Genomic DNA, 11335 nt, shown 5'->3' with positions numbered 1-11335 from the left:
CAAGAGGGAGCTTGATCACATCATTGACTTACTCCCAAGAGCTCAACCAATTTCTCAAAGTCCTTATAAATTGTTAGTTGCCAAAGGAATGGCACTTAAGACCCAATTGAACTTGATTTTAAACTCACCATGGGGGTTTCCTATCCTCTCTGGGAAGAAGAAAGATGGCACCTATAAGATAGAGAGGACACATATTTTGGACCCCATCCTAAGGAAAGAAAACCTCTGTGACCCTAAATTGAAACATTTCCAAGGATAGGATGGAATATTATTCTACAAGGAAAGGGTGTGTAATCCAAATAAAACCTAATAAAAGAACACCATCCTATATGAACTACATAGTTCACATATTGCTTCTCATCCAAGTTTTAAAAAAACCTATAATGTGGTAAAGAGCCGTTTTTATGAGCCAAGATTAAAGAAAGAAATAAGAGAATATGTGCTTAAATGCTTACCCTACCAAAATGTTAAAATAGAGCATGTAGAGACCCCTTGAAGACTTCCCAACATGAAATAAGAGTGTGTGACCATGGATTTGATCATTGAATTATCAAAGCTTAGATCAGGTCATGGCTTTATCTTTGTAGTAATGGATAACTTGAGCAAGGTGGGTTATTTTATCTTGGTCAAAACCATAGATACAACCTTAGACATTGCTAGAATGTTTATAGAGGAAATATTTAGATTGCATGGTCTCGCAAAGAGAATAGTCTCCGTCAAACACATCAAGTTTACTTCTAATTTTTGGAAAGCTTTATTCCATGCCATGGGCACTCAAGTAAATTCGAGCTCTTCCTACCATCCTCAAAAGACTAATGGACGCTTACCATTCATAAGGGCATACTATTGGGCTCATGTTTACAATATATGGGTGGACCTACTCTTTGTATGAGATGTCACTCACAAAGGAATCTTGTAAGCATTGCTTGTGGAGTTGTCACATTGCCATGCAGGTTTGGACCGTGTTTTCAAATTGTTCTCTTATATCACATCCAATGCTTTCATTATGACATGGTGAGAAGCTATATGGGACAGAGGGTCTATTGTCTTTTCTTTATATGAATCTTTAGGCTGGTAACCATGCTTGCTTCATGCAACGTTACCTGAGACATGGTCCTACTGATCTTAGCATCATGGACCTACAAGATTTGTTTTTGTTTCTTGTTCCAACTCCAGATTCCTTGCCTTCATCAATCTCTCTTCGCTGGCTGGTTTGGCTTGGGAGGTGGTATCCAACATTATATTGTGGGGGATTTGGTGTACAAGATGTGCACGTGTTTTAGACAACTAGCCATTACTTTGGCTGATATGCTCGCTTTTATGTGGGCAGACCTTATTTTCACCATTGAGTCAATCAGAGAGAGAAACTAGGTCCTCTACAATGACACAAGAGATTGACCTCATTCATGAGGACATGAGATTATTTCGTCTTTTTTCGTTTCATACCACTTGGGATGTCGTGCCACTATAGACCATCCCCTTGCATTTGCATGCACTTGTAGTGGTTTAGAACATGTGGTACCATGCACATGGGTTGTAAAGCTTGAATTGAAAATTATAACTTAAAACTTGAAACTCCGAACACCATACATGGACATCGAGGAGAGTCATGAGCATTCTAGTATTTATAGTCAACATCTAATGTCATAAAATCGATGTCTCAAAACATGGTTGACATTAAAGCCATAGATGATAGGCAATTAGCTTTAAAAAAGTCGTGTAGGTCATGTGGAAGTCACCACTGAAGACAAGTCTAGGTTAGTCAATTCGTGTCGTGTTTGGTACCATACTGGAGTATCGAGCTACCCTAGACTTCCAACTCATCAATTACTTGTCCTCTTTCTTCAAGAAGGATAAGGCACTATCTCCACTAGAGAGGATATTGCCCTAACGATCACATATTTGGCTCAAGGATCTCTATGTCCTACCAATACTACGACTTGTCAGATGATATCTAGAAGGGGAAGTGCCCCATCTTGTCCTAGCACCATTATTGAGGAGTTGCCTTTACAAGTGTGCGTTTGGTTCACTGCTAGTGACATCTCATAGGTCTCCCTTTGAATCACACATTTACCTTGTTGGATTAAACAACAGCTCCTTGGTCATTCATGATAGCTCTTGATATATTTGAGCATCGAGAGTACATTGAAACAAACCATTGAAGCTCCTTGGTTATTCATGATAGCTCTTCATATATTTGAGCATCGAGAGTACATTGAAACAAACCATTTCATACTTGATTGATGGAGAACAACTACAATTCAAGTAAGTCAACTTGTGACAATAGCCACTAAATTGCCACATAAGCAGAAAGAAATTTGAATGACATCATACTTTCTGTATTTCACATTGCATACTTAGGTTATATTACCACACAAGAGCACCATTTAGTGCCCATTATGATCAGTACGTTCAAATTTGAATGAATGAACACACAATGATCCATCCTGTTACGCCTTCTTATTATAGCACACATACAAATGGCTTCATGACACACAAGGCGAGAGAGAGAGAGAGAGAGAGAGAGAGAGAGAGAGAGAGAGAGAATTTGGTTAATGATCTTTGTCTTTCCCCCTTCTCACCATGGGAAAGGGCCCATACAAGGTTATTAGTGCATGACTCTGCTACAAAGGCTAATTTGAGCCTAGAATATATGTAAAAGTATTCAACCATCGGGATGATTGTGCTGTGTGCTGGATTCAGTTACAGTACGTGCAGCAGGTTTCAATAACAGTACCCACTTGAAAACTTTCACAAACTGAACTCTTTGATGCATAGGTGTGGCTCACATGCCGTGACCATGTGTCTACCCCAACAAATTAAAAATTCATTTTGCTAAAGTATGTCCTTAAACGTCACTTTCTTTTCCTTGACAAGATTATTTCTGGAGACTGATGAACCTGGCAGCATTTGTATGAAATTACAAGACAAAACTTTCAAGGAACACCCATACCCCCACAGAATATTAAAAAACTCGTTTTTACACCCTAAAGAAAACCAATAAAAAACAGACAAATGAATTTAAAACAGCACAAGCTTTTCAAGGGTGTCTTTAAGATGTGCTTAAGCACTTACCTCAACACTTTGTCCCACAAGTATCGATCCTGTGGAACAATAAATCCACATCATGCATCACTACTTGATAGCATATAGGGACTCAAAGATGTGTTGGACGATTGCTGATAGCAGCGTTTACGTTTCCTGACGTGTTGGATCCTCTGGATGGGAATCGCATCAAAGAAAACATGCGAAAACATGCACTTCCATAAAATTTGTCCTTTCCATGAAGAACATAAAATTTGTCCTTTCCATGAAGAACAGTAAGTATATAGGCAGTAAATTCATGAGGAAGTCACTTTTATACAACATCACATTTGCAAGAAAGGGTTTCCAAAAGATTACCCAAGCAATTCCAGGTTTAAATTCTCTTGCGTAATGGAATACTGGGCAAAACTCGTGTCATCTTGACTGCACTCACTCCAATAAGTTCTCAGCGTGAACCTTGAATGGAGTGCTGCAGCCATCGCTATGAAGGTGTGAGTTGCCTACTAAAATGGTCACGCTTTGAAACATCAGAAAGTAGCGAAATATGTATGCTTACCTTCGATTGTCAAAATCGTAGATAGCCATCTTTGATAAATGTACAGAAGACGAGGCCCTTGTCCAATGTGTGTATCTGAAATTACCAGCTTACACAGGGCATCCGAGGGCGCTTTTGTACTACAAATATGCCCGACAGACAATGGTTAAAACCTTGATGAAATCCCCAGCCTTATCTACACAGAAACGACTGCCAAGCTCACTTTGCATGGTCGACAGCATCTTTGCACAGCGCGAGAGTCCGGATAATGGCAGTTTCCCTGCCTCGTAGTCCGTATAGTTTGGAGCATTTCCTAAAGAAGGGTGCAACTTCACATATAAGCTCTGAACGGGCAAATGCAAAGCTCTCTGCACTAGAAAAATGTCAAAGAAGAAATTGAATGCAAAATACAAAAAAAAGGAGGAAGGGTCATTTATTCTACCACTCATCGAAGAACTCACAGAAATCATCAATGATCACTGCTCTGGGAAAATTATCTTGCAAGTGAAAGGCCGCAAAATACTTGCGAATACCTTCATCATCGTCAACATACCTGCAAAATACGTATTAAAAAGTGATTAATTCCTAGAATCACCGTCCCTAAATGCACAGTTCCGCCTACCAGTGCCATTATGCGTCTCTCACTTCATATGTACGCGTTCAAAAACGTCCGAATCAGCGTCCACACCCTGCAAAGGGCGCCGAAATCGGTGAGAACCCTTCGAAACGAATGGAATGAAGCTGAACGCCGAGGAGGTCAAGAAGTCACCTGAGACAAAAGGGGAGGCTGTCTTTCCAGATTATGACGCTTGCATACGAAGACAACAGGGGAGGAATCTTGCAAGGCACAATTGTAAGCGAACTGGAGAAGAAGAGAGGTTTTACCGCTGTGGAAAAATCAAGAGAAAGGGATGAGATGAGGAAGGATGGATGAAATGCAAGTTGAGGGCGATAGAGAAAAGGCAAGAACCTGCGAGGGGGGCCTGAGAGGAGAGCGTAAAAAGGAAAGGGAGGCTTTGGGTCGGCACCGGTTTGCTTCTGCGAGAAGAAGAACTCTTGCAACATCCCTCTCATGCAAAACTCACATAATGTCACTTTTGCTACTCGGGATGGCAACAAACATACAAGGTCGCACACATGTCTCTCTTCCGAATCCCGATTGCATTCCGTTGAACCGGTTTCTTGCCCCATCTCAAGGCACATGTCAGCTTGAAGCTCGTCACACTCTATCGAATTGAAGAGCTTTCTTGCCCCATGTCAGGACACATGTCAGCTTGAAGCTCATCAGACTCTATCACATTTACCCGCGCACATCTGAGGATTACAATCCCATATGTGAGAGAAGCATTCCTATTGGATGTCGCCTCCACCTGCCGCCGCCTGTGCAGTCCGATTGCTTTTCGGTAGGCATCCAACTGCCTTCCCTGCCTGAACCTTGCTTGAACCATGCCCAAAAAAAAACATGTAGCCAGGGTGAGAGCAATGGAGTTTTTGCATCCCTGCGTTTGGGATCATCAGGGTAATAAATGGTGAGGTTGAAGTCAAGCTAAAGCATTGATTCACATCCTCTGTTGCATCTTCATTTGTCTAAACTCTGACAAAGCCTTCCAATCAATGCCCAACTAGAATTGAGAAAATTTGGGATTCTGGGCTACTGCTGCAATGCTGAACTAGTAGGGCTAATACTTCGTGGAGACAGTGCAAACTCTTCTTCTTCCTTCTCACTCAGAGTTGCTAGCCCATGTGTGGAAGTGCTCTTAGCCAGACAGTGCTATCGTATTCTAGCACTTTGCATTTATCACACATCACTTTGTTAGCTCTGCCCCTAAAGGGGCCGGCTGTAGTAACAATCCAGTTGCCCATTGGAATTCGGGTCGATGGACGCAGCACAAAAGAAAGTGGGTATGGGATGCCCTGACCCCCAACTTTGAAGTTCTACAGCGCACTTCTTGCAACAACAGATGTGAAGAGTTGGGGAATGGATCTAGGGCCCACGATTCAAGCTTACGAAAAAGAGAGTGCATCTCGATGTAGCACACGAGATGGCATGGCGATTGAGGAGTAGTGGAAAGGCCGGTGCCTATGGAGAGCTGGTGGTGCAGGAGCAAAGGTGATTAAGGATGAAGGAGTCATCATGAGCAGTTCTTCCTCCCTGCCTGCCTCTCAAGCGTCTTGGTTTTTCCTCGAGTACGTTCAGCTCCGCTTGCTCCCTCCAAATCTCTGAATTTGAACTCCTCATCTCCCTTGGCTACTTCTTTCTGGCTATGTTTTTTGCTCTAGCATGCCCACTGATTGCGATGTCGCCCACTGATTGCGATGTCGCCCCCTTCTGTTGATTAGTGAATGCACCCCTTGAAACATGAAATTAAAGGTCTCCCTCTTCCACTTCCCTTTGTGGGTGGATTCTTCTATTTGTGCATTGTTGTGGAAAGTTTTTTTGTCATGCATGGACTCATCCTTGTATCATCTTGACAAGGAGGATGAATGCATTTTCGCTAGGAATTGTGATTATCTTTCAAATACATAGTAGATTTGAGCAAGTTTGCCAAGATTTTCAATAGCCAAGGAGTATTTTGAACTCGATATGTATCAGGGCAATTATATATATATATATATATATATACAGTGGCATGATCAATCTGCAAAATGCATAAGAGCTTTTGCATTAGGGGAATTTTGGACTCAAAAAGGGCCTCACAAGGAGTGGATTAGCAAAATGGATTAAGAACTAGTAAGGCCTACACAGGGTCCCATCACCCCATATGGGGACGAAAAAGTACATCTCCCTAGGCCCTTGGTCATCCCCAAAAGTGCACCTCAGTTGGAGGGCCCCCCCACTCTCAAAAAGTTAACTCTCTTTACAACCTTTAGGTGGTCCACATTCTCAAAAAGTATCTCGCGGGTACACCCTAGCCCAAAAATTTGAAATTTTTCAAAAGTGCCCAAAATGGCCCAAAACTCTTCAAAACCTTCCCCCAAACCATGCCTATGCACCCAAATCACTTTCAACATCTAAATCCTACTCCTTCTCACCATAATCATCTTCCAATCCCACATTCATACTCCTTCTATTGTAAGCACTTTGCAACACCCAAATCCAATTTCTTCTCATCATTTTGTCCCAAGCTTGTTTCCATTAATCCTATTATATCTTTCCATCGTCCCAAACTTGTTTCCATTGGTTCTATTCTATTCTTTGAACTGATCCAAGGCCTTATTTCTAAATCCCTCTCATGGCTCCATTGGAAGATCGCACCAACAAGCCACGAAAAAGCACCTTGCACATCAAAGTTGCACTAGAGTATGCCACGACTCATCAATGTTATGGCCACAAGGTTGTTGGCAAAGATACACTAGATCAATTACAAAAACAAGGAACAAAGCATGTCGACTTATGGAGTGTTGGTGGACTCTATCCAATGGATCCTTTGACGGGTGCTCCACCTTTGTTTGAAAATGTGATGAGTTTCATTCAATACGTAGGAGATGGTCTTCAAGGCTTACTAGGATATTGTAAATGCATTGGCCATTCCAATGCTGAAGCACACTTTGCGAAGGTTCACTTGTTGAGAATGGAAGGAGAGACAAAGATGCTTAGAGATATCGTGCATAACCTCCAAGAACAACTAACCCAAGAACAAAAAAACCTTGCTGACTCAGAAATCGCGAAAGAGAGGTCACAAGATTAATAGATGAGAAGAACAAACTGTTGAAAAAGACTTAGTGTATCCAACAAGGGCTTGCTACATTGACTAGGAGATTAGAAAGGATAAAAAGAATCCCTCTAGGTTACAAGCATAGGATCAAGCCCTGCAACCAACGGAGAGCTTGGCATATGGTGGTGGAGCAAGGAAGCATAGGGTGAAAGCTACAAGGTATGTATATTTGGACTATTTTGTAATTATGAAGCATTACTTACAAATGAGTCATTTATTTTTCTAATGTTATCATGATTTCTGCATAAATTTTATAGAGGAGGTTATTGGAAGACATTCCTTTGACAGACTTTGTGTCGTAAAGAGTGTAGTTAAGAAGAAAGAATTCATTTGTATTCTTAGGGAACCTTGTCGGCGTGCATTGTGACATGCAATATTACAAGAGGTTGCAATTGATTTAGAGAATCTTGTAGATCCATTGGAAATTATCCATGCATGTGATGCTGCTGGCATTAGTCGACAAGGGTACTTAGGTGTGTATAATGTCTTTGTAAATGCACTTCAAGGTCAAGGCATTAAGAATCCTCTATTGTCGAGACTAGTATACATTAGAAATGTAAGGAAAGAAACAAATTCTGATGTTCAAGATTTGTTGGGTGGATTTATACACATCTCAAAAAGCATGATGTTAGAAGGCACAAACAAGACAAATGTCCAACATAGCAAAAATAAAGGAGGACCAACTACTAAAGGGGCAAAGCAAGGACCAAGAACCTTTGAGTACACATAGCATAATAATGTTTTTTTGGATGTACGTAGGGTCCAAGCTGCAATGGTGGAGTTTTACAACATGAAAGCATGAGGTAGGTTAAAATTATATTGTTTAGAGAGCAGCAATCTTTATTGAAATCTTTTCTAATCATGTAAATCTTTTAATCTTTCATATTGTGAAGGAAAGTTAGTCTTTGTTATCAAATTGGATGAGTGTGAGGTTGTAAAAGGCCACAAGTTAGAGAGGGTTAGTATTATTTTGATGAATAAAGCCCTCGGACATGCCAAAGATAAGAAAATTAGGGAAGATTTTAGTGTGCAATTGGAAAAGCACATTTGGTGGCTTCCCGTGTTTGAACTTGCTAAAGAGACACACTCATTCTTGAAATGGGTATTTGATAGATCTCCAATTCCAAGTGTTATAGATGCGCAAACGAAAGGAGAGTTGCTTCAAGTTGAAGGGTTCGGATCATTTAAAGTTGAATGGCACATGGCAGAAGATCTTAAGACATTGAAGTGTATGTTTGGAATGGAATTGAGTGCAAATGTGACATATCCGTGTCTTTATTGTATGCACTCACAACAACTTCGAGGCAGTAACATAGGAATACATAGAGGGAAAGAGTAAATAAAAATAGGAAAAGACTTTGGGAATGCTAAAGATGTAATGAATGACATCATAGATGATGATGCTAACAAACGGATGTATTGGAGCAATGGAGTAATGAGTTGCAATCAGGATGCTACACCCAACAGAGATCAAAACAATAAAAATTGGGATCCAATTTTAAACTTTTCATTACAAAGAGTGCATTTCTGTGTGTTACATGCGGATGTGGCTCATTTTTAAATTGCTTTACTTGCACATTGTATATGTATGGAACATGAAACGGGAGGAGAGAGCAGCATCATGTATGCAAGGGTCGAAACATCTCCCATAGCCCCACCATCACTGACATGGCAAGAACAAAGTAGACTAGAAGACCGGTTGATTCCAGAACAAGTCTCCCAATCCCTCCCAATGTATACAATGCAATGATCGAAGAGAGAAGAAAGAGGAGGCAAGAGGAGGAGGAGGAGGAAGAGGAGAGGACATAAATCGATGAGCAAATAGTTGACGATGAAGAAGATCATGGGGAGCAATTAAATCCTCAGAGTCAGCCTGAGGCACCTCAAGAGCCAGAAAGCAGACAAGAAGAACAAGAGTGCAAAAGATGCAGATTGGAAGAATGGGCCAGAGGACAAGAAGATGCCAGACAAATGTGGATTCAATTGGCTCAACAACAAAGGGCACGAATGGAGAGCCAACAACGATGACCCGCATGGCACAATGCCACTCAGGACTTTCCACATTCTCAGGGTGGAAAATCTTTGCCAGAATCGCATCGCACAACAAAGGAAAAGGCAAAGCTGGTAGTAGGCAAGGTGGAGGTGGAGGCAGAGGCAGAGGTGAAGGTGGAGGTAGAGGTGGAGGTGGAGGTGGAGGTGGAGGTGGAGGAGGAGGTGGAGGAGTCCCTAGAAGACACCGCAGAAAGCTTGGAAGGAAGGAGCTCCAAGAGATAAGAAAGTATTAAAGTAGTCTGAACCTTCTAATCCCAACAGCTCCGTTCGCTCAATTGGTGAAAGAGATTTTGTAGTCCTATAGGGATGACTATCATATTCAATCAATCGCACTGGTTGCCATACAAGAAGTAGCAGAAGTGGCTATAATAACCCTTCTTGAGGACATAAACTTGTGTGCAATCCATGCCAAGAGGGTTACGATCATGGCAAAAGATATGCAGCTAGTAAGGCGGATCAGAGAAGACCACAACTTAGGCCATAGATCAGATTTTTTGTTGTATTCACTATGGACACCAATTTTGGTTATCAAAAGCAATTTTGTGCAAAGATGGTTGTAAATATTTTTTGCAGTAGAATACCTTTGGAAACTATGTTTCTTGTAGATATAATTTGCATCCATGTAGAGTTAATTTAATATTCTCTAAAATTTTTAAGTTGTTAATAATATATTGGGCAAATTAATGAAATTAATAAAGGTGGCTTTAAAGAGTCAAATTTGGGGCCTAAATCATTGTATGTTGAAGGTGTTAGTTAATTTGGAAGTTCATAATGTGCTTTAAAAAAAAAAAAGAGATGTGCCATGATGTGTGTGTGTGTGTGTGTGTGTGTGTGTATGTGTGTGTGTGTGATGGGGGATGCATCCTCATTAGAAAAGCAAAAAAAAAGCCCCAGAGGGGGCCTGATGCGCGCAGATGTGACTTAGGGCCAGACGGGGGCCCTGGTGCACACAGGCACGACTTAGGGCCAAATGGGGCCCCATCTAGCCCTAAGTCGCACCTGCATGCACCAAGCCCCCTTTGGGGTTTTTTTTTAAATAAATAAATTGGGATGCATTCCCCATATATATATAATATGTGTGTGTGTGTGTGTGTGTGTGATGGGGGCTGCATCCCCCCAAAAAAAAGCAAAAAAAAGCCCTAGTGCGCATAGGTGCGACTTTGGGCCAGACGAGGACTGCCTAAAGTTGTGCCTGCACACACTAGGGCCCCTCAGGGGCTTTAAAAAATAAATAAAATTTGCCATTCATGCCTAGGGTCTTTTTGAATTTCTATGTTGCAATTCCTTGAGCACATGCGGATAGCGCCACTTGATATAAGGCTTTTCTTGGAGCCCCATAATATAGAAACCATAAACATATCTCAAACAAACAAATGCTTATGTAGTCTTTGTTATAGTCACCTCAGCAAACGAAAACTACCAGACTTCTACCTTAGCAACATGTAGCTAGCTAAGAAGACACTCTACACAACCACCCTTAATGACGTCGAGGCTCATCTGGTGTCAATATGTATCTCTTTTGCACAAATTTGTGAGTTAAGCTACAAGGGGCAAATAGGTCTTCACGGTAGTGTAGTAAATGTTTTTGCCAATGTTGACAAAGCGCAACACTTGTTGCCATAGTTTCATATGGAAGAAGCAAGTGTAGTAGTTGCCATCATATGTACACTATCGTACAAGCACAACCACATGAGTGGACTCGTACAACCAAGTCTTACAGTCTTAGCTCTTGACAAGCTGTTGTAAATCAAGATATACATGCAGAACAAAGGTTTGATGAACTGGCTCATATGGAGCAGCTAAAGAAACATGAACAAGCACCCACATTGCTAGAGGAGAACGATCATAGTATGCACACAGACAAAGTCATCACCAACACTTTAGTACATGAAATATACACAAGTCAGCAAGTCATGGATTTCTAGGATCAGTCCATGATTGTTGCTCCGTCAGAGGGATTCTCTCGTCCAAGCATATCTCAAAGACA

General features: G+C 41.3%; 1 protein-coding gene across 1 annotated transcript; it reads right to left on the bottom strand.

The window, feature by feature from the left end:
* Positions 1 to 2573: 2573 nt before the first annotated feature.
* Positions 2574 to 4685, bottom strand: LOC147898509 (tRNA dimethylallyltransferase). Its single transcript, XM_087379451.1, is given in 8 exon segments — positions 2574 to 3218; positions 3403 to 3514; positions 3602 to 3720; positions 3804 to 3893; positions 4023 to 4133; positions 4226 to 4346; positions 4349 to 4467; positions 4551 to 4685. Coding segments are annotated over 8 exon segments (837 nt in total). The 5' UTR covers positions 4655 to 4685; the 3' UTR covers positions 2574 to 3157.
* Positions 4686 to 11335: the final 6650 nt, after the last annotated feature.

The sequence above is a fragment of the Dipteris shenzhenensis genome, chromosome 9 (assembly GCF_047967505.1).
Source record: "Dipteris shenzhenensis isolate YYH24624 ecotype China chromosome 9, Dip_SZ_1.0, whole genome shotgun sequence".
NCBI lineage: Eukaryota > Viridiplantae > Streptophyta > Polypodiopsida > Gleicheniales > Dipteridaceae > Dipteris > Dipteris shenzhenensis.
This window is presented reverse-complemented; position numbering and strand designations above follow the sequence as displayed.